This window comes from Octopus sinensis, linkage group LG27 (genome assembly GCF_006345805.1).
Source record: "Octopus sinensis linkage group LG27, ASM634580v1, whole genome shotgun sequence".
Lineage (NCBI taxonomy): Eukaryota > Metazoa > Mollusca > Cephalopoda > Octopoda > Octopodidae > Octopus > Octopus sinensis.
The window spans coordinates 19,518,782-19,546,236 of NC_043023.1; the positions used below are offsets into that span (position 1 = coordinate 19,518,782).

At 42.2% G+C, this 27,455-nt stretch overlaps 1 protein-coding gene across 1 annotated transcript in view; it reads left to right on the forward strand.

Moving 5' to 3' along the window:
• Positions 1-27,455, forward strand: part of LOC115225423 (CCR4-NOT transcription complex subunit 6-like) — a 142,272-nt gene that overhangs the window by 59,554 nt on the left and 55,263 nt on the right. The window contains exon 4 of the mRNA XM_029796383.2: positions 5,345-5,443. Within this exon, the coding sequence (XP_029652243.1) occupies positions 5,345-5,443 (99 nt within the window). The remainder of the gene's footprint in view (positions 1-5,344; positions 5,444-27,455) is intronic.

Below are 27,455 nucleotides of genomic sequence, written 5' to 3' on the forward strand. Positions count from 1 at the left end.
GTCGAACCGTCCAACCCATGCTAGCATGGAGAACGGACGTTAAACGACGATGATGATGATGATGATAGATGTCGCACAGTATACAATATTGTGAGGTTGTTGATTGAAGATATTGTGTCTACCTGGGGTTTGAACTCTTTGTCAAGTCACAACAAGGACCTCAGACAGACTGTACTTTATGCAATATGCATGTAGTTCCAAGTAATGCCACCTTTTGCAATACACCTAGACGCTAAGGTGTTTCTAAACTTTCCAGATATTTCTTCAGGTTACGTGGCATTGAACCCAATTCTCTGATGGCAACAGGGATAAGCTTTATGTTTAACCTTCGTACCTGCCACATCTTGGCAATCTCAATTCTTAGGTCTCCATATTTATCAACCTCTCCTCTTTCCGTCATGATGCTATGTTGATCTTCTGGCACTGCCATGCCAATTATTAGGCACTCTTGTTTGTCCCTCCTAAAGGTTACTATATCCAGGGCTTAGCCGCATGGTTACTTCGCTCACTCTGAACTCTCATCGAAGATTTCCTACCTTCAAACCGCTGGCGCTGTCTTACACACTTTTATTTGGCCGATGCCAGCACCGCCTCGACTGGCTTCTGTGCCGGTGGCACATAAAAAGCACCGTCCGATCGTGGCCGATGCCAGACCCCTCTGGCACCTGTGCAGGTGGCACGTAAAAAGCACCCACTACACTCGCAGAGTGGTTGGCGTTAGGAAGGGCATCCAGCTGTAGAAACATTGCCAGATCAGACTGGAGCTTGGAGCAGCCCCTGGCTCCCCAGACCCTGGTCGAACCGTCTAACCGGTGCTAGCGCGGAAAACGGACGTTAAACGATGATGATGATGATGATACTCTAATACCTTGTTTGTCTGAAAGTCCAAGTCCCAGAGGATTTTTACCTTCCCCTTTTCATCCATTATCTTTTTTGGTGTCTGTTAGTACCAAGCACCCGTAACCTCATATCCATTCTTATGGCATAGTAACCAGTGGAGTTTTTGAGCTACCTTGACATGTGTATGCTTGTACTCTTTCTGCGTAAGACTTTCACAAGCACTAACAATGTGAGTCACACTTTCAACCCTCTTCCCACACATTCTGCAGAGGTGTGTCGCACTTGTGTGACATATATTCTTTTTAACTGAGTTAGTATTCAATGCCTGGTCCTGGGCAGCGATGATTAGGCTTTCAGTATTCTTTTTTAGGTCACCCTTGTTAAGCTGTTAGGGGTCTTTTAATTGTTGGTTTCATGGAACTAATGAATCCACCGTGAAACCATTATTATTATTATTATTATTATTATTATTATTATTATTATTGTGGTCAGCTGGCAGAATCATTAAAACACTGGGCAAAATTCTAAGCAGCATTTCCTCCCTCTTTATGTTTGAATTCAGATTCCACCAATGTTGATTTTTGCCTTTCATCCTTTTGGGGGGTTCATGAAATAAGTACCAGTGAAACACTGGGGTTCATGTATTCAACTTGTCCCGTCCTCAAAATTTCAGTCCTTGTGTCTTTAGTAGAAAAGATTATTATTAATATTAAGGTGGGTGGCTAGCAGAATTGTTAGCGCTCTGGGTAGAATGCTTAGCAGTATTTCATCTGTCTCTATGTTCTGAGTTCAAATTCTGCTGAGGTCGGTTTTGCCTTTCATCCCTTTGGGGTCAATAAAATAAGTACTGGAGTTGATGTAATCAACTATCCCCCTCCCCCAAATTTCAGGTCTTGTGCCTTTAGTAGAAAGGATTATTATTAGAGGGAAGGGCTGTCTGGTAGCAAGTTTATTGAAAGGTGGGTGAATGTCGCAAGAACGACCGAGAATGAACGGACCAATCTGAGGATACACCTGTGAAAAATTAAAAGGAAATATAAAAGGAGAAAGGGGCTCTCTACCCCCCTTTTGACCAGGCTCCCGTGGCTTTTATGGGTTTTTCCACGAGTAACCCTTTCGAAGCGCCTCCCCCTATTGGGAGTTTTAATTGTTACTTACATTTCGTTGTTATCCTGCTTTTGTACATGGACCCTTTTTCAAAACGGACAAAACCCTTTGTAACCTTTCATCCTGTGTTTTGTCCCTTTATGTTTTAATTGATTTTTGTTAGCCCTTGTGGCCAATAAACGAATTTATTATTATTATTATTATTATTGTTTCAAATTCTGCCGAGGTCGGCTTCGCCTTTCATCCTTTCGGGGTTGATAAATCAAGTACCAGTTAAGTACTGGGGTCGATGGAATCGACTATGCCCCCTCCCTCCAATTTCAGGCCTTGTGCCTATAACAGAAAGGATTATTATTATTATTATTATTATTATTATTATTTCAAACGGACAAAACCCTTTTGTAACTTTCGTCCTGTGTTTTGCCCCTTTATGTTTTAATTGATATTTGTCAGCCCTTGTGGCCAATAAACGAATTTATTATTATTATTGAGTGAGCGAGCAGAGCATGCCATCAAAGTGACACTGGGGTAAAATATACGAAGCCCAGTATACCCATCATGACCACCCGTCTGATAAGGGTACATCAGGCACATGCATCACAACCATATGTGCGCGACATGGCGATCTCATATCAAGATAAACAGCACATGACCTTGCAGGTGGGGCCCAGTTAGAATTTTCTTCAGGTCAGGTAACCCATCCCGCTCAAAAGGTCCCTGAATAAGGGTTAAGGACGTTGAATGAAACACCTATGTTTCCAGAGGTGAATTATTCAAACCCCAAAATTATTATTATTATTATTATCATCATTATTATTATTATTAATTGAATATGCAAAACTGTTGATGGTCATTATTGACGTACGTTTAAACATGTTTGAATGAAATTAGAACATTGTGCATGAAGCAATATTTGTCTTTTTTGTTTCCCAATCAGCATTATTGATCTTTTATTCTCAAATAATAGACTGCATGCAGTAGATTGTATAGAATTTAGTATTGAACTTCAATAATATAAATTGTAGAAAAGAAAGAAAACCAGTCTACTATTCTTTATTTTATCATCATCATCATTATTATTATTATTGTATTCAAGTCCTGCCAAGGTCAAGTTTGTCATTAATCCTTTTGCGGGTCGATAAATGAAAGTACCGGTCAAGGACTAGGGTTGATATGATCGTCTAACCCCTCTCTTCCCCTTAAGCTGCTATCCTTCATCATCATCATCATCATCATCATCATTTAGTGTCCGCTTTCCATGCTAGCATAGGTTGGACGGTTTGACTGAGGTCTGGGAAGCCAGAAGGCTGCACCAGGCCCAGTCTTATCTGGCAATGTTTCTACGGCTGGATGCCCTTCCTAATGCCAACCACTCCATGAGTGTAGTGGGTGCTTTTTACGTGCCACCCGCACAGGTGCCAGACAGAGCTGGCAAACGGCCACGAACGGATGGTGCTTTTTATGTGCCACTGGCACGGGGGCCAGGCGAGGCTGGCAACGGACACGAACGGATGGTGCTTTTTACGTGCCACCGGCATGAGGCCAGTCGGGGCGGCGCTGGCAACGGTCGCGAACGGATGGTTCTCTTACATGCCACTGGCACTGGTATCACAGCTACAATCTCCATTGATGTTGATTGATTTCGATTCTGATTCTCGCTTGCCTCAACAGGTCTTAACAAGTAGAGCTTTGTGTCCCAAGAAGGAAAGGTATGCATAAGTGGACTGAGTACATCCCAGGTAGAGGCCACGAGTTATGATCTCACTTGTCCTGCCGGGTCTTCTCACGCACAGCATACTTCCATAGGTCTCGGTCTCTTGTCATTTCCTCGGTGAGACCTAAAGTTCGAAGGTCGTGTCCCTTGTGTCCAAATTTTAAACCATGAGGGCAGTAAGGTGGTAGAAATCCTACTGAGGTTGACTTTGCCTTTTGTCCTTTTCCGTGTTGATAAAATAGGTACCAGTTTTGCACAGGGGTTGATGTAATTGAGTAGCCCCTCCCCACGAAATTTCAGCACTTTTGCCTCTAGTAGAAAGGATTATTATTATCGTTATTATCAAGGTGGCGAACTGGCAGAATCGTTAGCACGCTGGGTGAAATGTTTAGTGGTATTTTGTCTGCTGCTACGTTCTGAGTTCAAATTCCGCCGAGGTTGACTTTGCCTTTCATCCTTTCTGGGTCAATAAAGTAAATACCAGTTGAACACTGGGGTCAGTGTAATTGACTTAACCCCTCTCCTGAAATTGCTGGTATTGTGTCAAAATCTGAAACCGTTGTTATTATTACCACTGCCTTAGTAAAGGTGGAGGTATTGTTTTCAGTCATGTTTGTTTGGACAAGATATCTCAAGAACCGCTGGATGGATTTGGATGAAACTTTCAGTGATGTTTGGCCTTGTCACTGGCATGAACTGATTAGATTTTGGACAAGGATTCTGGATTATTTTTCCTGGTTTTTCTTTTACTTAATTTTTGAGAGTGGTCAGGTTCATTTCTATTATACTTGTTTGTGAGAGCAGTCGAGTTTATTTCAGATATTCTCATTTTAAAAATCATCTCCGGCTAATCGTTGAGAGGACATTAGTGTTGCCTTGGCGGGGGTTTGCACTCTATGAGTGCTCTTGTTGTTGTTGTTGTTGTTAAAACTACAAGGTAGTAGAATCTTTGAGGAAGTTGGTTCAAACTTATTTCGTTTGGCTCTTGATGTTCTCAGTGTGAAAGAGTGACAATGGTTTTCTCACAAGTTTCCATCTACCAAATCCACTCACAAGGCTTTGGTCAGCCTGAGGCTGTAGTAGAAAACACTTGCCCAAGGTATATAGAATGAGATTATTGTATACAGTGCTCAGGTGCACCACAACTTGTCAAAAAGTGCATATAAAGCAGATGCAGTAATGTACAAATGTCTGGGAAGCGAACAGTGTATGAGTCAGATACATGCTTGTGTGTGTATGGAGGGGAGAAATCTCAGGTGTGGTGTTGGCGAATCTCAGGAAGCATGAAAGTTTTGAAGGATGCAGTGCTCCGACAACCAACAACTGATGCCAGCAGTTTGTTCCATGCTTCAGCAACTCTCAGCATGAAAAAATGTTTCCGAAAGTCATGGAAGGAGCTGTGCTGTTTTCTGACTTTGTAAACATGTCCACGGGTGTTAGACAGGTGGAGTTTGAAAAGGTGCTCAGAGTTGCCATGCTGTAGGACTGAACCTAGAACCATATGGTTGAGAAGTAAATTTCTTACCACACGGGTATACCTTTCCCTTTTAGTGTATTTTTGTGATGTATAACTAGGAAAATTTATGGATTGTTTGATAAGGGTGAGGGGAAAATAAATTAGATGATGAATATGGTGGTTGCTTAAATATTTATTTATGCCATCTCTTCTGCTTCCTCCGACAGGTCTGCAGGGAAATCCATTGTCTCCAGATATTTTAAATCGTTACAATGAACCAAACGGGACTCAAAAGCTACTCAGCTACATGTTGGATCACTTAGCACGTAAGTACAATAACCCTTGTTATACCAACCCACTCAAAGCAGCCCATGGTATCCGTGATATAAGGTGCCACGCATTGGGACTGAACCCGGAACCATGTGGTTGAGAATCAAGCTTTCTATTTCTTCAGACTTTATTTATTTTTTATTTTTTTATAATTTTGTTCTTTTGGTTTGACCATTCATTTTAACTCAGATCTGCATTGAGTTAACCTTGGGATTCCCAAACGACAATGCTACATTCACGTAATTAAGGTATACTCAGCCTGATGAATAGCTTAGCTGGGTACCCCTCATTGAATAATTGTTACTTCAGAGGATCAAATCATCATCATCATCGTTTAATGTCCGTTTTCCGCGCTAGCACGGGTTGGACGGTTCGACCGGGGTCTGGGAAGCCAGGGGCTGCACCAGGCTCCAGTCTGATCTGGCAGAGTTTCTACAGCTGGATGCCCTTCATAACGCCAACCACTCTGTGAGTGTAGTGGGTGCTTTTTACATGCCACCGGCACAGGTGCCAGGGGAGTCTGGCAGTGGCCATGATCGGTTGGTGCTTTTAATGTGCCACCGGCACGGAAGCCAGCGAAGGCGGCGCTGGCATCGGCCTCAGCAAAGAAATATACGTAGCCTGGCCTTTACCTGTTCTACTCCCTCGATTTGCATTTTTATTCACTGAGGTGCTGATCTCGAACTGCAGAGGGAACATGTGGAAGGAGTAGACCTAGGAAGACCTGGGACAAAGTGGTGAGAAAGGATCTACAGATGTTGGGACTCATGGAGGGGATGATAGGGGGCTGATAATCCTGGTGGTTGGTTTGCTGTGCTTGAAAAGACACGTCAAGCTAAGGTAAAAGTGGGGTCGCCCTTGCATACAGGCTCAACCCTTGCAACCCTCTCCAGCTGAGCATCCCTAGTCTTGCAGGCTCATAGGTGTTGGTGCCACAAAAAAAAAAAAGCACTCTGTCCACATTGTAAAGTGGTTGGTATTCAGAAGGGCATCTAGCTGTACAAACCTTGCCAAAACTGACCTCACCTGTGCTTGTGCCACGTAAAAAGCACTAAGTCCACTCTACTGAGTAGTTGGTGTTTGGAAGGGCATCCAGCTGTAAAACCCTTGCCAAAACTGACCTCACCTGTGCTTGTGCCACATAAAAAGCACTAGGTCCACTCTACTGAGTGGTTGGTGTTTGGAAGGGCATCCAGCTGTAAAACCCTTGCCAAAACTGACCTCACCTGTGCTTGTGCCACGTAAAAAGCACTAGGTCCACTCTACTGAGTGGTTGGTGTTTGGAAGGGCATCCAGCTGTAAAACCCTTGCCAAAACTGACCTCACCTGTGCTTGTGCCACGTAAAAAGCACTAGGTCCACTCTACTGAGTGGTTGGTGTTTGGAAGGGCATCCAGCTGTAAAACCCTTGCCAAAACTGACCTCACCTGTGCTTGTGCCACGTAAAAAGCACTAGGTCCACTCAGCTGAGTGGTTGGTGTTGTGAAGGGCATCCAGCTGTAAAAACCTTGCCAAAACTGACCTCACCTGTGCTTGTGCCATGTAAAAAGCACCAAGTCCACTCTGCTGAGTGATTGGTGTTCGGAAGGGCATCCAGCTGTAAAAACTTGCCAAAACTGACCTCACTGTGCTTGTGCCATGTAAAAAGCACCAAGTCCACTCTGCTGAGTGATTGGTGTTCGGAAGGGCATCCAGCTGTAAAAACCTTGCCAAAACTGACCTCACCTGTGCTTGTGCCATGTAAAAAGCACCAAGTCCACTCTGCTGAGTGATTGGTGTTCGGAAGGGCATCCAGCTGTAAAAACCTTGCCAAAACTGACCTCACCTGTGCTTGTGCCATGTAAAAAGCACCAAGTCCACTCTGCTGAGTGATTGGTGTTCGGAAGGGCATCCAGCTGTAAAAACCTTGCTAAAACTGACCTCACCTGTGCTTGTACCACGTAAAAAGCACCAAGTCCACTCTACTGAGTGATTGATATTAGGAAGGGCATCCAGTTGTAAAAATCCTGCCAGGACAGTCACAAAAGTCTGGTGCAAGCTTCTACCTGGCCAGCTCATGTGAAACCACCCCATCTATGCTAGCATGGAAGGTGGATATTAAATGATGATGATGATGACATAGGGCAGTGCTTTTCAACCTTTTTGCTAGAGCGGAACCCCAAGGAAACATTTCACTGGCTCGAGGAACCCCTGTGCAATAATTTAATTGTCTTATGCACACATATTTGCACAGGAGAATTAAAAATTACAGTCGATTTTTAGCATTTTTGTAACTTCTTGCAGAACCCCTGGACTGTACTGGCGGAACCCTAAGGTTCCGTGGAACCCTGGTTGAAAACCACTGACATAGGGTAAAGACCATGAATGATCAGGGGACTGCACCGCGAAAGTTTCCCTCTGAGGCATAAATCTAGGCAAGGTTGTTTATGGAAGACCAGCAGTCGTCCATGCATACCTGTTTCTCCTCTCCACACCACTGATGTTATCCAAGGGAAAGGCAAAGGGGCCGATACAGCTTGGAACCAGTTACGTCGCAACTCATTTCTACAGCTGAGTGAACTGGAGCAACGTGAAATAAAGTGTCTTGCTCAAGAACACAGCCCGGTCCGGGAATTGAGGGTGTGATTTGAGGAAGATTTAGCTGCTATTTCTACTAGGTTTCGATGCTATGTAAAGGTCTCCCTCATTGGCTTATACATACATAGCAAAGGGTAAAGTCCCTCTTTAGTCATGAATGCACTTAGGAAGTTCCCCCTCCGAGGCACAAATCCAAGCAAGGTTGTTTTATGGAAGTCCAGCAATCGCCCATACATACCTATTTCTTTATTACCCACAAGGGGCTAAACACAGAGGGGACAAACAAGGACAGACATAGGTATTAAGTCGATTACATCGACCCCAGTGCGTAACTGGTACTTAATTTATCGACCTCGAAAGGATGAAAGGCAAAGTCGACCTTGGCGGAATTTGAACTCAGAACATAACGGCAGACGAAATACCTATTTCTTTACTACCCACAAGGGGCTAAACACAGAGGGGACAAACAAAGACAGACATAGGTATTAAGTCGATTACATTGACTTCAGTGCATAACTGGTACTTAATTTATCGACCCCGAAAGGATGAAAGGCAAAGTCGACCTCGGCGGAATTTGAACTCAGAACGGAATGACAGACGAAATACCGCTAAGCATTTCGTCCGGCGTGCTAACGTTTCTATCAGCATGCCACCTTACATACCTGTTTCTCCTCTCCACACCACTGATGTTATCAAAGGGAAAGGCAAAGGCCGATACAGAGCTACAGTAGAAAATACTTGCCCAGGAACTGAACCTAAAACCACTTTGTTGCTATTTTTTTTTACTGGTTTCAGCCATTTGACTGCGGTCATGCTTGAAATTACATGTATCCTCCTTCGACTGCATGGCTGTGATATTTTTTTATTTATAAACTAGCAGTATCGCCCGGCGTTGCTCAGGTTTGTAAGGGAAATAACTATAAAGCATTTTTAGAGAGTTATAGCCAAAAAATAGCAAAAAAATGGAAAAAAATTATGGTAAATTTTTTTTGAGTAAAAGAAGGTGGAGTTGCGTCCCCTAGACAGTTTGCGGTTTGTGTTTCTAATTCTCGACCCCATGTCGAATTTATCGATTTTTTTCAGAACTGGGGGAACTTTTCAAAATTTTCGCTGCGTTAGTTTTGAATTATGACATTGGGCTATGTGTGTGTCAAGTTTCATCAGAATCGGTTGAAAGCCGTGGTCAGGGTGAGGGTACAAGCAAACAGACACACAGAAGCACGCACAGACAAACTGCCGTTTATATAGAGAGAGATTCCACGGTCTGTTTTTAAAATTGGGTGTGGGTGTCTCTGTTATTGTCAAGTGCAGCGTATATGGCACGATGTATAGGTGGCGCTGCTGGTGTTTACAGTGTCTGGTGGTGTGATAAACGAAATTTTAATGCTTACCTCATTGCAAGACACAGTAACCTGACACTAGAGCTGGCCTATATATGTATATGAGTGTGTGTGTGTGTATGTGTCTCATCATCATCATGTGTATATATATATATATATATATATGTGTGTGTGTGTGTGTGTGTGTATGCATTTGTATGTATATATATGTGTGTGTGTGTGTATATATATGCGCCTGTATGTATGTATATGTGTGTGTGTGTGTGTGTATATATATATATGCGTCTGTATGTATGTATATATATGTGTGTGTGTGTATATATATGCGTCTGTATGTATGTATATATATATGTGTGTGTGTATATATATGTCTGTATGTATGTATATATGTGTGTGTGTGTGTATATATGCATCTGTATGTATATATATATATTTGTGTGTGTGTGTGTGTGTGTGTATATATGCATCTGTATGTATATATATATATTTGTGTGTGTGTGTGTGTGTATATATATATGTGTCTATGTATGTATATATATATATATATGCATGTATGTATGTATGTATGTGTGTGTATATATATATATATATATATATATATTGGTTTTCTCTTCTCAGTTTTTGTTTGGTGGGGAATGTATGGCCTTGTAAGGTGTATGTGAAGCGACTGTGACGACCTTTGCAATTAATACAAACACAGGTGTAAAATAATGATGCAGAGTAGGAGCTGCCTTTGAGGTTTCTGAAGAAGGCAAACATGTTTATTTATTTGCTCTGTCTGTGTTTTTATTTCTTTTTTGCTTCTTTTACAAAATACAAAAAGGAGTGTGTTGTTGTTGTTGTTATTATTATTATTATTATTACTACCTGTGAGAGTCATTAGTCCACCACGGGAAATGCTTGGCTGTATTTCACCTGTTGTTGCATTCTGTGTTTGAATTCGGCCAAGGTTGACTTTACCTTTCATCCTTTTGGGGTTGATAAATCAAGTACCAGTTGCGTATTGGGGTCGATGTAATGAACTCATCCTCTCCCTCATAATCGGTGCCCTTGTAGCAAAATGCGAAACCATTGTTATTACTGTTATTGCAAGCTGGCAGAATTGTTAGCAGACTGGACGAAATGCTTGGTGGTGCTTTGCCTGTCACTATGTCGTGAGTTCAAATTCCACCAACGTTGACTTTGCTTTTCATCTTTTCAAGGTCAATGAATTAAGTACCAGTGAAACACTGGGGTCGATGTAATCGACTAGTCTCCTCCTGCAAAATATCAGGCCTTGTGCCTGTTGCAGAAAGGATTATTGTTGCTGCTGCTGCTGTTAACGATGATGATGATGATGAGGAGGAGGAGGAGGAGGAGGAGGTAGCAAGCTAGCAGAATTGTTAGCACACTGGGAAAACTGCTTTGTAGCACTTTGTCTGTCTGCATGTTCTGAGTTCAAATTCTGCTGAGATCAACTTTGCCATTCATCCTTTCGGGGTTACTCTCTTTTACTCTTTTACTTGTTTCAGTCATTTGACTGCGGCCATGTTCGAGCACCGCCTTTAGTCGAGCAAATCAACCACAGGACTTATTCTTTGTAAGCCCAGTACTTATTCTATCGGTCTCTTTTGCCGAACCGCTAAGTGACGGGGACATAAACACACCAGCATCAGTTGTCAAGCAATGCTAGGGGGACAAACACAGACACACAAACATACACATACATACATATACATATATACGACAGGCTTCTTTCAGTTTCCGTCTACCAAATCCACTCACAAGGTTTTGGTCGGCCCGGGGCTATAGCAGAAGACACTTACCCAAGATGCCATGCAGTGGGACTGAACCCGGAACCATGTGGTTGGTAAACAAACTACTTACCACACAGCCACTCCTGCGGGTTGATAAATTAAGTACCAGTGAAACACTGGGGTCGATGTAATTGACTAGTCTCCTCCAGCCAAATGTCAGGCCTTGTGCCTTTGGTAGAAAGGATTATTATTATTGTTGTTGTTGTTGCTGTTGTAGTTGTTCAGATGGTGAGCTGGCAGAGTCATTAGTGCACTGATCAAAATAATGGAAACACCTTAAAATTTCAAACAAATTTATTTCAATATGGGGTAGGACTTCCTTTGGCAGTAATTACAGCTTGAATTCTCATACAAAGTTTGAATTGTTTTCAAAGGAATTTTTGTCCATTCTTCAGCTAAAACAGTCTCTAGTTCTTGTAGTGATGATGGTGGAGGATATCAACCCCTTCCTTGTTTTTCTATAATATTAAAATCTGGGGACTGTGGTGGCCAGATAAAATGTTCAACTTCACTAGAATGTTCCTTGTGCCATTCACTAACAACTTTATCTGTGTGAATTGGTGTGTTATCATCCTGAAGGATTGCATTTTCCCCCAGAAACAATTCTGCAACCATAGGATGAATTTGATCAGATAAAATGCTTAAATAGTCTTGACTTTTAATTCTGCCATTGAAAGGAAACCATTGGGCTGGTGGATTTCCAAGATATAGCACCCCCATATCCTCACAGAATCTCCTCCATGTTTAACAATTGGAAAAAGGCAGATAGATACACACACACACACACACACACACACACACACACACACACACACACACACACACGACAGGCTTCCTTCAGTTTTTGCATACCAAATCCACTCACAAGGCTTTGGTCGGCCCGAGGCTATAGTAGAAGACACCTGTTCAAGGTGCCATGCAGTGGAACTGAACCCAGAACCATGTGGTTGGGAAGCAAGCTTCTTACCACACAGCCACGTTTGGTGACAGTTCGTCTGTCTTTATGAGTTCAAGTTCTGCCGAGGTTGTCTTTCATCCTTTTGGGGTTGATAAAATAAGTACCAGTAGAGTACTGGGGTCAGTGTAAACAACTCCCCCTCCCCCCGATAATTTCAGGCCTTGTATCATACCACCTGTGTCATCTCTTGTGAAAGGTAGGAGAGTCCAGTTTGCTGGACATTGTTGTAGAATTGAAAACGAGGTAATCCCTGCTCTTCTCCTCTGGAAGCCATCTACTCGCGATACCAGAGGGTGCACACTCTCCTACCCTGATGTAATCTCCAGGGATACAGGCATCCAGCAACAGGACCTCCGTAATGCTATGATGGACCGTGAAGTCTGGCATTGCATGGTAAATTCCATTGTCTCGACCACAGTCGCAATACCAGAGGGTGCACACTCTCCTACCCTGATGTAATCTCCAGGGATACAGGCATCCAGCAACAGGACCTCCGTAATGCTATGATGGACCGTGAAGTCTGGCGTAGCATGGTAAATTCCATTGTTTTGACCACGGTCGAACAATGATGACGCAGGCCTTGTGCCCAGCAGTCTGGGCAAAATACTCAGCAACATTTTTTTCCATTTTTACATTCTGAGTTCAAATTCTGCCGAGGTCGACTTTGCCTTTCATCTTTACGTGGTCGATAAAATAAAGTACCGGTTGGTCAGTGGGGTCAATGCAATCAACCCCCAGCTGGCCTTGTGCTATAATTCGAAACCATTGTTGTTGTTATTAGTTTTTATTGTTGTTTAGGAATTTATAAAAAGGTGTTTGATTACCTCATAGAAAGTTGTGTGTGTAAATGTATGTAATTGTAAATAAATAGAAATAGATATGTGTGTTGGTGCATGTATAATTTTTGTTTTTGTTTGGCCCCAGGTCAGTCCTGATCCAGACAGACCTATGATCAAAGATGTTCCACCTGTGACCATCCCATCATTTATTCAGACCGAGTGTATCTAGGACTACATTATCTAATGTACAGCACAGTAGTTAGTATTAGTGGTTATAGTTGTTGCTGCTGCTGCTATTTAGCCCCAGGTCAGTCCTGATCCAGACTGTCCAATGATCAAAGATGTTCCAACTGTGACCATCCCATTTCTTATTCAGACCAAGTGTATCTAGGACTACATTATCTAATGTATAGTATAGTAGTTAGTATTAGTGGCTATAGTTGTTTTTATTCTTGTTTTACCCCAGGTCAGGCTTGATCCAGACAGATCTATGATCAAAGATGTTCCATCTGTGACCATCCCATCTTTCATTCAGGCATAGTGTATCTAGGACTACATTATCTAATGTATAGTATAGTAGTTAGTATTAGTGGCTATAGTTGTGTTTTTTAGCCCCTGGTCAGTCCTGATCCAGACACACCTATGATCAAAGATGTTATTCAGATATAGTGTATCTAGGACTACATTATCTAATGTACAGTGATTGATATTAAGAGCTATAGTTGTTGCTATTTAGCCCCAGGTCAGTTCTGCTCCAGGAGACCTTTAATCAAAGACTTTCCTGCAGTGGCCATCTAAGGCGGGTGCGGTGTTTTTGAGACTGGCTCTGGCTGTTATTTTTAGCTGCTCAAAAACGTTCCTGTGCGGGGTCTCCTTCTGTTTATATACAAACTCTGGAGTATGTTTTGCGTGTGCATGTATACGTGTGTGTGTGTGTGGCTGTTGATGAGTCAGTGCATGCTGTGTTCAGATGCGCTTATGTTGCTCTATGTGTGTGTGTTTACATTTGTTAGTGTAGTAGCGGGGGTGGGTAAGATAAAGGTAATAATAATAATAATAATAATAATAGTAATAATAGTAGTAGTAGTAGTGTGGTGGTTACTGCACTTGTTTTGGTTATGGTAGTAATTGTAGTAGTAGTAGTAGTAGTAGTAGTAGTAGTAGTAGTAGTAGTAGTAGTAGTAGTAGTAGTAGTGGTGGTGGTGGTGGTGATGTTGGTGGCTATAATGCTGTAACTTGCATTAGTAGTAGCTGTGGTAGTAGAAGACTTGTGGTGGTGGTGGTAGTAGTAGTAGTAGTAGCAACAGCATTAGTATGAGGTGAGGTGTTCACATTGGCAACTAAACAGCATAACATTAGTTGTTTTACTAGTTTACTAACCTATCTGTTGTCTTGGTCCCCCACCTCCACATACACACCTGTGAATGTGTGAGTGTATATATGTGTGTTTATATATATATATATATGTATGTGTGTGTGTGTGTGTGTGTGTATGTGTGTGATATACATAGCTATTTTTACATATATATATGTATACATATATGTATGTTAGTGTATATATATATACGTATTTACACACACATATATATATATATATATATATATACTTTATCCTGTTTTTAAATTGTAAATATATATATATATATATGCACACATATATATATATATATGCACACATATATATATATATATACACACACTAAACACACATCCTTCTTGTTAGATGTACAGATATTTACATACGTATATATATGTGTATGTTTGCATATGTGTATATGCTCATGCGTATATATATATATATATATATATATTATGTGTGTGTGTGTATGTATGTGTGTATGCATGTAAGTATGTATGTATGTGTGTGTATATATATATATATATGTATATATATATATATATATATACACACACACATACATACATACAGAAATACAGATAGATACATCAACAAATAGATATATGCATATAGGTATGTATTTATACACACATACATACATATATGTACGCAGGTGTTTGCAGCTGTACATATATACATATACACACACACACACACATATATATATATATATATCTGTGTGTGTGTCTTTGTGTACATGGAGTATTCTTATGCTTATACCTGAGAAGCAGATTTGATGTAAACAAACAAATACTATTATTTGAAGTGTGAAATTTTTAAACAGATTTTTAACCAGATGAAAGAACAGAATACAAAAGCATTTAGTCTTCCTGAAAAATTCATCCTTGAACACACCTTGTACAGCTTTTTCTCTAATACTCAAAACTGAATCTTTGCTCATGCATATCTTGGAATACATTCGATATGTGTTATAGTCATCATCATCATAGTTGTTTAATGCCTGTTTTTCTTGCTGGAGAGCCAGGGAGCTGGAGAGCCAGGGAGCTGGAGAGCCAGGGAGCTGCACCAGGTGACAGTTATCTGTTTTGACAATGTTTCTATGGCTGGATGTCCGCCTTCCTAATGCCAAATACTCTACAGAGTGCACTGGGTGCTTTTTATATTTGGCACCGGCACAGGTGCTTTTTATGTGATACCATCGCGGGTTTTTCTTTTATGTGCCACCATCATAGCTGCTTTTTACATGGTACCATCCAAGTGCTTTTTATGTGGCACCATCACAGGTTCCTTTTTATGTGGCACCATCATGGTTGCTTTTTATGTGACACTGTCACGGGTGCTTTATACATGGCACAATCAAAGGTGCTTTTTATATGGCATTAATATAGGTGTTTCTTTACTACCCACAAGGGCTAAACACAGAGAGGACAAACAAGGACAGACAAATGAATTAAGTCGATTACATCGACCCCCCCCCCAGTGCGGAACTGGTACTTAATTTATCGACCCTGAAAGGATGAAAGGCAAAGTCAACCTCGGCGGAATTTGAACTTAGAACGTAATGGTAGACAAAATACGGCTATGCATTTTGCCCGGTGTGCTAACGTTTCTGCCAGCTATGGCATTAATATAGGTGTTTTTTACGTGGCACCATCACAAGCGCTTTTTATGTGGCACTATCATGGCTTCCTTTTTACATGGCACCATCTCGGATGCTTCTTATGCAGTGCTCTTCTTTTAAATGTGTGTATATATATATATATATATATGACGGGCTTCTTTCAATTTCTGTCTACCAAACCCACTCACAAGGCTTTGGTTGGCCTGAAGGTTATAGTAGAAGACATTTGCCTCAAGGTGCCATGCAATGGTGCTGAACCTGGAACCATGCAGTTGGAAAGCAAGCTTCTTACCACACTGAGGCGATTCTGGGGCCCCTCAAATGTTATCCCTTTTTCAATGGCCATTCTTCTGTAATAGGCTTTTGATGAAGGAAGGCATTCTACACTGCTGCCCTTGTTTGAGTTTTTTCACGATGATATAGATTTTTCTGGGTATCTTGGACAGCTGGGCATCAAGTTTTTGTCTTGGGAAAAACATCAACCCCTGCTCCATGTACACTGCCTTTGTTTCAATAGATTTTAAAAAATAATGAATGATTTAGTTTAAACAATAGGCACCCATGCCAACCCCTTTGCTTGCGAAGACATGTTGGGGCAAGTGAAATCAAAATTGAACCAATCCTATGACTGGCACCCGGCAGATGCCAGGACCCCTGGACTGGTGGTACGTAAAAAGCACTATCCGACTCGTGGCCGATGCCAGCACTGCCTCGACTGGCTTCTGTGCCGGTGGCACATAAAATACACCAATCCGACCGTGGCCGTTGCCAGCCTCGCCTGGCACCTGTGCGGGTGGCACGTAAAAAGCACCCACTACACTCACGGAGTGGTTGGCGTTAGGAAGGGCATCCAGCTGTAGAAATATTGCCAGATAAGACCGGAGCCTGGTGCAGCCTTCTGGCTTCCCAGATCCCCGATTGAACCGTCCAACCCATGCTAGCATGGAGAACGGACGTTAAACGATGATGATGATGAACTCTGTCAGTTTTAAGCTGGTGAATGAAACCTAAATTAATGAGGAATTTTGATGAAAGGTTTCAATCTAGATTGCTTTAAAATGGTAAAGTCATATCCTGGGACCACAGGTGGTCTTGGACAGGTCTGTGTCAGGAGGGTTAATGCAGTATATTCTATAATGGTGTATTGTTCTTAATGCCAACCCCAACTTGTCATAGGAGTCAGCTATTTTATTCTCTGTCTTTGCATGTCGAAACGCTGAGGAGAATTTTGTTTATGGAAGACATAAACATCGGTATTGAAGTGGTGTGTATGGTCATAGACACACACACACGCGTGCATGTCACATACACGCACATAGGCAGGCAGAGTCATACTCACATAGGCAGACTCACACATGCACAGAGTTCCTCTTATATGTATGCAAGGAAACAAACACACACGAACACATGCACACAGTTCCTCGCATACACACATAGACACAGACAGTGCTGGTGATATGTAAAAGGCACCTGTGCCAATGATATGTAAGAGGCACCGATGCAGGTGACACGTGAGAGGCACCTGTGTCTGTGACATGTTAGAGGCATCCGTGCTGGTGACACATAAAAGGCACCTGTACTTATGACATGTAAAGAGCACTTGTACCGGTGGCACTTAAAGGGCACCTGTGCCCGTGATTCAAAAAAGGAACCTGTGCCGGTAACTCAAAAAAGGCACCCATGCTGAGGATACATAAAGGACACCTGTGTTGGTGACATGTTAAAGGCACCCGTGTCAGTGACACATAAGCGGCACCTGTGCTGGTGATACATAGAAGGTGCTAGTGTTATGTAAAAGGCACTTGTGCTTGTGACAGTGACACGTAAGAGGCACTCGTGCCAGTGACATGTAATGGACACCTGTGCTGGGGATACGTAAAGGGCACCCGTACCAGTGACACGTAGAAGGTGGCCGTGCTGGTGACACGTACAAGGCACTCCACTACACTCTTGGAGAGGTTAGTGTTGGGAAAAGCATTCAGTCAAAGGAACCCAGCCAAATCAGATTGGAACCTGGTACAGCTTTTTGGCTTACCAGTCCCAATCAAACTGTCTAACCCATGCCGGTATGGAAAAGGGATGTTAAGTGATGATGAAGAGGATGATGATGATGAAGGGGATGATGACGATGAAGGGGATGATGATGAAGAGGAGGATGATGATGATGTTTATGATGAAGAGGATGATTATGATGATGAAGAGGATGATGATGATGATGATGATGAAAAGGATGATGATGAAGAGGATGATGATGATGAGAGGATGATGGTGATGAAGAGGATGGTTATGATGAAGAGGATGATTATGATGAAGAAGATGATTATGATGAAGTGGATGATGATGATGAAGAGGATGATGATAAAGAAGAGGATAATGATGATGAAATAGAATTTTTTTTTTAAATGGAAATTGCCCAACAAAAATAGTTTTATTTTTGATGTATCTTGATACACCAAGATTGCTGTTTTGGTCCTTCCTGTGTAAAAAAATACCTGACCTTTTAACCTTAGGTAGGAACCAATTGTGACATTTATTGTCAGTGTTGTTGTTGTTGTTGTTGTTGTTGTTGGCATGGGCTCACCTTGGAATGATGAGTCATGCCAAAACAAAGGCTGTCCTTTAGTGCACCCCAGAAAGACAATGCCAGAATGAAATGCCCAATACTGGTGACCTTTGGGATGGGTAGAGCCAGTGACCTTTCCTCACCTGGGTGTGTGAAACTTCCTCCCCTTCCATCCTTTGATTCCTCATGTCCAAAATGCTAAAAAAAAACTGTTTCATTGAGAAACAAAGCCCTCCACAATGGGCTTGACCTCCTTGCTGAGTCCTACCTGTAGCTATTGTGTTTTTTGATGTCCTTTGTGGTAGTCATGGCCAGGGGGGTGTTAGTATCTCTGGTGTGGTGGTGGTGGTGGTGGTGATGATGATGATGATAAGGGTGGAGGTGATGATTGTGGTGGTGATGGTGATGCTGGTCATGATAATGATGGTGGTGATGGTGATGGTGGTAGTGGTAGTGGTGGTGCTTGTGTTGTTGATGGTGGTGGTGATGATTGTGATGATGATGATGATGGTAGTGGTTGTGATGGTGATGATGATGATAGTGGTGATGGTGGTTGTGTTGGGGATGATGATGATAGTGGTGGTAGTGGTTGTGATAGTGGTGATGGTGATGATGATGATGATGATGATAGTGGTGATGGTGGTTGTGATGGTGGTGGTAGTGGTTGTGATGGTGATAGTGGTGATGGTGATGATGATGATGATGATAGTGGTGATGGTGGTTGTGATGATGATGGTGGTGGTAGTGGTTGTGATGGTGATGATAGTGGTGATGGTGGTGGTAGTGGTTGTGAGAGTGATGGTGGTGGTGATGGTGATGATGATGATGGTGGTGGTGATGGTGGTTGTGTTGGGGATGATGATGATAGTGGTGATGGTGGTAGTGGTTGTGATGGTGATGATGATGGTGATGATTGTGATGGTGATGGTAGTTGTGTTGATAGTGGTAGAGATGGCGCTTGTGTTGATGTTGATGATGGTGATGATTGTGATGGTGATGGGGGCAGTGATGATTGGGGTGGTGGTGGTGGGTGGCTGTATGTCAGACTGCTAACTATAAACATCATTGCTGTTCCTTGTCATTGGTTGTCAGTTTGTACCCTCCTGGGTCAGTGATATTCTATTGTATTGGAATGAACCCACTCCACCACATCTCTCTCCCCCTCCCCATGTCCTCTTCATTCCAACCCTTGTTTAATTTTCATTGTTTCTGTCCCCATCCTGACTTAAACCAACTAACCCCTAAATCATTCTCTTTGCAATGTAGATGTTGTTTAGCCCCAGGTCAGTCCTGATCCAGACAGACCTATGATCAAAGATGTTCCAGCCGTGACCTTCCCATCTTTTATTCAGGCATAGTGTATCTAGGACTACATTATTTAATGTATAGTATAGTAGTTAGTATTAGTGGCTATAGTTATTGTTGTTTAGCCCAAGGTCAGTCCTGATCAAGACAGGCTTCTGATCAAAGATGTTCCAGCTGTGACCATCCCATCTTTTATTCAGATCTAGTGTATCTAGGACTACATTATCTGATGTATAGTATAGTAGTTAGTATTAGTGTTTGTAGTTGTTGTTACTGCTGCTGTTGTTTAGCCCTAGGTGAATCTTGATCCAGGCAGACCTATGATCAGATATTCCAGATGTGGCCATCCCATCCTTTATTTAGACATGCTGTAACAAGAAATAAAGTATGCATATATACATTTAGCCACATATATACATTTTGGGTATATATGGCATATAGAACACATGCACACATACATACATACATATATATATATATATATAGGCGCAGGAGTGGCTGTGTGGTAAGTAGCTTGTTTACCAACCACATGGTTCTGGGTTCAGTCCCACTGTGTGGCATCTTGGGCAAGTGTCTTCTACTATAGCCTCAGTTTCCGTCTACCAAATCCACTCACAAGGCTTTGATCAGCTCAAAGCTATAGCAGAAGACACTTACCCAAGGTGCCACGCAGTGGGACTGAACCCGGAACCATGTGGTTCATAAGCAAGCTACTTACCACACAGCCACTCCTAGGCCTGAATATCTTTAATTATTTTTATAATTTGCATATATTTATTTTATTATAAAAGTAAAACAACACCACGGAGTAATCGCTGTAAGCTTAAAAAATAAACTGCGATAGATGGACTGTGATATCATGAGGGATTGGTGTATATCCTTACCTTTTACCTGTTTCAGTCATTAGACTGAGGCCATGCTGGGGCACCGCCTTGTGTGTTTTCTTTGCTTGTTTCCTTTTCTCATGCAATGCACTCCTCACCCGCCCACCCTGCTATCTCGCACCTTCCACCCCCAACTTATCCTCCAAACAAACAACATCCCCTACCCCCCCCCCGCCAGTACACAATGATTATCAGTAAACGTTATCATGGATTTATTGATCTCTCCTTCATCATCTCAAAAATGTTATTGTCATTGTTTTGGTGAATTCTGGCGTCCTCCACCACACCCCACCACACCACAAACACCACAAAACAATAAAAAACACAACTGCCGCCGCCACCACGCCCATGCTGTTAAGTATTTTGCCCAGTGTAAGAACAATTTTGCCAGCTTGCCACCTCAGTAGTAGTAGTAGTAATGGTGATAATAATAATCCTTTCTTCTACGGGCACAAGGCCTGCAATTTGTGGGAATGAGAATAGGCGCAGGAGTGGCTGTGTGGTAAGTAGGTTGCTAACCAACCACATGGTTCCGGGTTCAGTCCCACTGCGTGACACCTTCGGCAACTGTCTTCTATGATAGCCTCGGGCCGACCAATGCCTTGTGAGTGGATTTGGTAGACGGAAACTGAAAGAAGCTCGTTGTATATATATATAAATATATATATATATATATATATAGGCGTAGGAGTGGCTGTGTGGTAAGTAGCTTGCTTACCAACCACATTGTTCCGGGTTCATTCCCACTGCGTGGCGCCTTGGACAAGTGTCTTCTACTACAGCCTTGGGCTGACCAAGCCTTGTGAGTGGATTTGGTAGACGGAAACTGAAAGAAGCCCGTCATATATATGTATATATATATATATATATATATATATATATATATATATATATATAATATATATATGTATGTATGTGTGTTTATATGTTTGTGTGTCTGTGTTTGTCCCCCAACATACCTTGACAACTGATGGTGGTGTGTTTATGTCCCCGTAACTTAGCGGTTCGGCATAAGAGACCAATAGAATAAGTACTAGGCTTACAAAGAATAAACCCTGGGGATGATATGTTTGATTAAAGGCAGTGTTCCAGCATGGCCGCAGTCAAATGACTGAAACAACTAAAAGAGAGTATTACTAAGAAATAATACCAGTCCCTGGCTTATTGGGGGGGGGGACTGCTGGTACACCACATCAGATAGTTTAAGAAGCACTGATGTAGATGACACCTGTGTCAGCAGCACATTGAAATTACCATTACACTCTTGGAGTGGTTGTGGCAAGGAAGGGCATCCAGCCATAGAAACCATGCCTGGTGCAGACCTCTGGTTTACGAGTCCTAGTGAGGCTGTCTAACCCATGCCAGCATGGAGAGCGGATGTTAAGTGAGGATGATGATCATGATGATGATATACTTGACAGAATAATCTAAATGCTAAAGGGTTTTATTGGGGGCTTTGCCCTTTTCTTTCCCTGTCTGGCCAGTTAGATGGCAATCCCACTAGTGCTGGTGGCATGAAAATAAAAAGCTTCCCATACACTCTGGCATTTAGGAAGGGCATCCAGCTATAGAAACCACGCCAGGGCAGATACTGGAGCTTGTTGGAGCCTGTCAAACTGTGCGACCCATCCCAGCATGGAAAAACAAGCATTCACTGCTAGTGGTGGTGGTGGTGGTAGTGTTGTTGTTGTTGTTTAAAAGATTCTTTAACACAATGCAGTCCGCATGCCTGTCAGATCTTGTCGAATCGAATCGTTTGAACCATGTTAACATGTAAGATAGATAACACATTAAAAGATGATGACATGCACACACACACACACACATATATATACACACACACATATATATACACACACACACACACATATATACACACATACACACATATATATACACACACACATATATACACACACACACACACACACACATATATATACACACACACACACACATATATATACACACACACACACATATATATACACACACACACACATATATATATATATATATATACGCATATATAGATAGATCCATATATGTAAACATTATTCATAGTAATCATATCTATAGATTAAAACAATAAATATAGATTTATATATAACAGCTGCAAGTGTCCTTGCTGGGTTTAAATGTGTTTTGCAGGAACCCAAGCTAATCACACACACACACGTATGCACAAACGTATGCACGCGCGCATGCACTCCTGCTCAGAGATGTGCTTACTCTCACACACACTTGCACACATGTGCGGGCATGCACACACTCCTGCTCACGGATGTGCTTACTCTCACACACACACACACACACACATTGTATCTCACACATGCGACACAACTGTGCATGCATGCACCTCTGCTCGCGGATGTGCTTGCACACATATGCACACACACACACACACACCACACACACACACACTCCCATATGTGACACTCACACACACTCTTGCTCACGTGCTTACACAATCACACACACACACATGCACTCAGATACAACCTCATGAACACACACACACACACACACACACAAAATCTCACACATGCAACACAAGTGTGCATGCATGCACCTCTGCTCATGGATGTGCTTGCACACACACACACACACACACACATACACACAATCCCACATGAGACACAATCCCACATGAGACACACAATCCCACATGAGACACACAATCCCACATGAGACACACACACACACACACACACACACACAAAATCCCACATGAGACACAATCCCACATGAGACCCACAATCCCACATGAGACACACGCGCACACACACACACTCCTGCTCACACGTGCTTACACAATCACACACACACACACACACACACACATGCTCACTCACATACGTTCATACACAAACACTCACGCATTGATACTTGCTCATACCCGCATACAACTAGACACAGCCTCTTATTTAAACACCCTGGCACGTGCTCATACACACACCCCATACTCACTCATATCTGTCCCCCACCCCATACAATCGGACACAATCTCTCATTTCAGCATCTTGACACACCCTCATAAACACACACACAAACACACACACGGGCACCCAGGCACAGCCCACAAAGGCCTCTCTGTCTCTCTCTCTCTTTCTCTCTGGCACAGTAACACACATTTTAAATTCTGTTGTTATCAACAACTGTTGTCTTGGTTACAAAATAATTTCTGAATCAACCAGTCGACAACAAAAGAATGTGTCACAGTAAACACAGACCTACGAGGAAAGACAATCGATCTGTGACCACCACATTTTGCTTGTTGTCTATCAAAGGACTAGCTTTCATCCACCAGGCTTATGATCAAAGCTGACAAACAGGTGACCATCCTGTCTTGTATATTGGATTGGGCTGCTGCAATCCAGCAGAAATGTGGACAAAACCAATCTAACCATGACTGTCCTGTCCTACATGGTATCAGGCCAGTCCTAATCAGTATCAGTGGCTATACTTGCTGTTTAGCCCCAGGTCAGTCCTGATCCAGACAGGCTTCTGATCAAAGCTCTTCCATTTGTGGCCATCCAATCTTTTATTCAGACCAAGTGTATCTAGAACTACGTTATCTAATGTATAGTATAGCAGTCACTACCAGTGACTATACTTGCTGTTTAGCCCCAGGTCAGGATGACAGACCTATGATCAAAACTCTTCTATTTGTGGCCATCCAATCTTTTATTCAGACCAAGTGTATCTAGAACTACATTATTTAATGTATAGTATAGCAGTCACTACCAGTGACTATACTTGCTGTTTAGCCCCAGGTCAGGATGACAGACCTATGATCAAAGCTCTTCCATTTGTGGCCATCCAATCTTTTATTCAGACAGAGTGTATCTAGAACTACATTATCTAATGTATAGTATAGCAATCACTACCAGCGACTATACTTGCTGTTTAGCCCCAGGTCAGGATCACAGACCTATGATCAAAGCTCTTCCATTTGTGACCATCCAATCTTTTATTCAGACAGAGTGTATCTAGGACTACAGTATCTAATGTATAGTATAGCAGTCACTACTAGTGACTATACTTGCTGTTTAGCCCCAGGTCAGGATGACAGACCTATGATCAAAACTCTTCTATTTGTGACCATCCAATCTTTTATTCAGACAGAGTGTATCTAGGACTACAGTATTTAATGTATAGTATAGTAGTCATTACCAGTGACTATACTTGCTGTTTAGCCCCAGGTCAGGATGACAGACCTATGATCAAAGCTCTTCCATTTGTGACCATCCAATCTTTTATTCAGACGGAGTGTATCTAGGATTACATTATTAACCCCTTCACATTTAAACTGGCCATATCCTGTCAAATAATTTTACCTGTTTTATGTTGAAACCAACCAGATCTGGTCTCTCAAACCTACCCTCCAATGTCCTTCTAAAAATAAGCTTAATTCAAAACAATATGAATTAATGAGCGTTACATTTGAGAGAATAATCTAAATACTGAAAGGTTAACGAGCAGGGACATCAAATTTCTGCAGCTACCCGAGTAGCTTTCTAGGGGGTACCTGTTTTCCCAGACGATTTACTATACTATCTATGACATGTCAAGCTAAGCAAAACCCCTGTCTTAAACTTATACAGGCTTGTCCTTTCAGGGGCTGCATACACGGTCCCTGACGGTGACACGTAAAAATCACCTACTACACTCTCGGAGTGGTTGGCATTAGGAAGGGCATCCAGCTGTTGGAATCCGAAAAGCTTCATGTTAAAACCATCCAACTTGTGCCAACACAAAGAGCAGATGTTAAGCAATGATGGTGATGATGAGTACCTGGCACAATACGGTATAAATAAACGGCCTCCCGTGCTGGGGGCACATGAAAAACTCCATTTGAGTGTGGTTGATACCAGTGCCGCCTGAATGGCCTCCGTGCCTGTGACACATAAAACATACCATTTGAGTGTGATTGATGCCAGTACTGCCTGACTGGCCCCTGTGCCAGTGGCACATAAAAAGCAACCACTACACTTTCAGAGTGGTTGGCGTTAGGAAGGGCATTTAAGCTGTAGAAACTATACCGGATCAGATTTGAGCCTGGTGGAGCCTCCAGGCTTGCCAGTCCTCAGTCAAACTGTCCAACCCATGCCAGCATGGAAAGCAGATCTTAGATGATGATGATGGTAACATTTGTATAAAAGTATAGCTACTTGTATTTAATTTCATTTAATTCTTTTACTTCTTTCAGTCATTAGACTGTGGCCATGCTGGGGCAGCACCTCAAAGAATTTTTAGTGGAATGAATTGACCCAAGTACTAATTTCTGTTTTTGAAATCTGGTACCTATCCTAACAGGCTCCTTTGCCAACCAGTTATCAAGAAGAGGTGGGACACACACACAGAGTGGAACTTTGGTTTACAAATGCCTCTCATCACAAACAAATGAAATTATCCTTGAGTCTGGAGCCTTTAGACCACTCAACCATAGTTAACCCTTTAGTGTTCAGATTATTCTATCAAACATAATGCTTATTGATTCCCATTGAATTGAATTAATCATGCATTATCTCATATCTTCAAGATCTTGATGGTGTAATTACTTAATGTAGAATAACATTGTAGGGTAGGTGTGAGGGCCTGGATCTGGTCGGTTTGAACATAAAACAGATTAAATATTTTGGCCGGTTTAAATACTAAAGGGTTAAATATCATCATTATGTAATGTCCATTTTCCATGCTGTAAATGGTTAGACAGTTTGACAGGCGTTAGCAAGCCGGAGAGCTGCAGTGGGCCCCTGGGCCCCATTTGTCTGTTTTCATCTGGTTTAAAAAACAAAATAGGAATTTTGAAAGAGGTTTCTATAAAACTAGTTTTTAAACATCGAATGGCTATGGAAGGTCCACCAAAATAAAATAGTAATCAAAGGGGTCCATAGCTAAAATATATTTGGGAACCCCTGGGTTAGAGTATAGTAGAAAGATAAAGGCGGCGAGCTGGCAGAAACGTTAGCACGCCAGGCAAAATGCTTAGCAGCATTTCATCTGCCGTTACGTTCTGAGTTCAAATTCCGCCGAGGTCGACTTTGCCTTTCATCCTTTCGGGGTCGGTAAATTAAGTACCAGTGAATGACTGGAGTCGATATAATCGACTTAATCCATTTGTCTGTCCTTGTTTGTCCCTTCTGTGTTTAGCCCCTTGTGGGTAGTAAAGAAATAGGTATTTCGTCTGCTGCTACGTTCTGAGTTCAAATTCCGCCGAGGTTGACTTTGCCTTTCATCCTTTCGGGGTCGATAAATTAAGTACCAGTTATGCACTGGGTTCGATATAATCGACTTAATCCGTTTGTCTGTCCTTGTTTGTCCCCTTTATGTTTAGCCCCTTGTGAGTAGTAAAGAAATAAGAAAGATAGAGATGGGTGTCTTATTATAGAGGAGATACTTGGCTACCCCAGTAGGAAAAGAGAGTAGGGGAGAGAGAGAGAGAGATACAGTGAGTGAGATGGAGAGAGAAATAGATGGTGTTGGATATACATTGACCACACATGGTTTGGCTAAGTCTGTAATCCAGAAAGTTAATGGAACGGAGGCTTTTGGAAAGTCCATGTTTTATTTGGGTATATATATATATATGTGTGTGTGTGTGTCTCTATGTATTTATGTTTGTCTCCCCACCCCCGCACGTGCAATTGTTTGTCAGCCAGTGTTGGTTTATTTACATCCTGTAGGTTAGCATTTTGTTACCAGATTGTAAAAAGTCAGGAGTGGCTGTGTGGTAACTAGCTTGCTAACCAACCACATGGTTCCGGGTTCAGTCCCACTGCGTGGCACCTTGGGCAAGTGTCTTCTGCTATAGCCCCGGGCC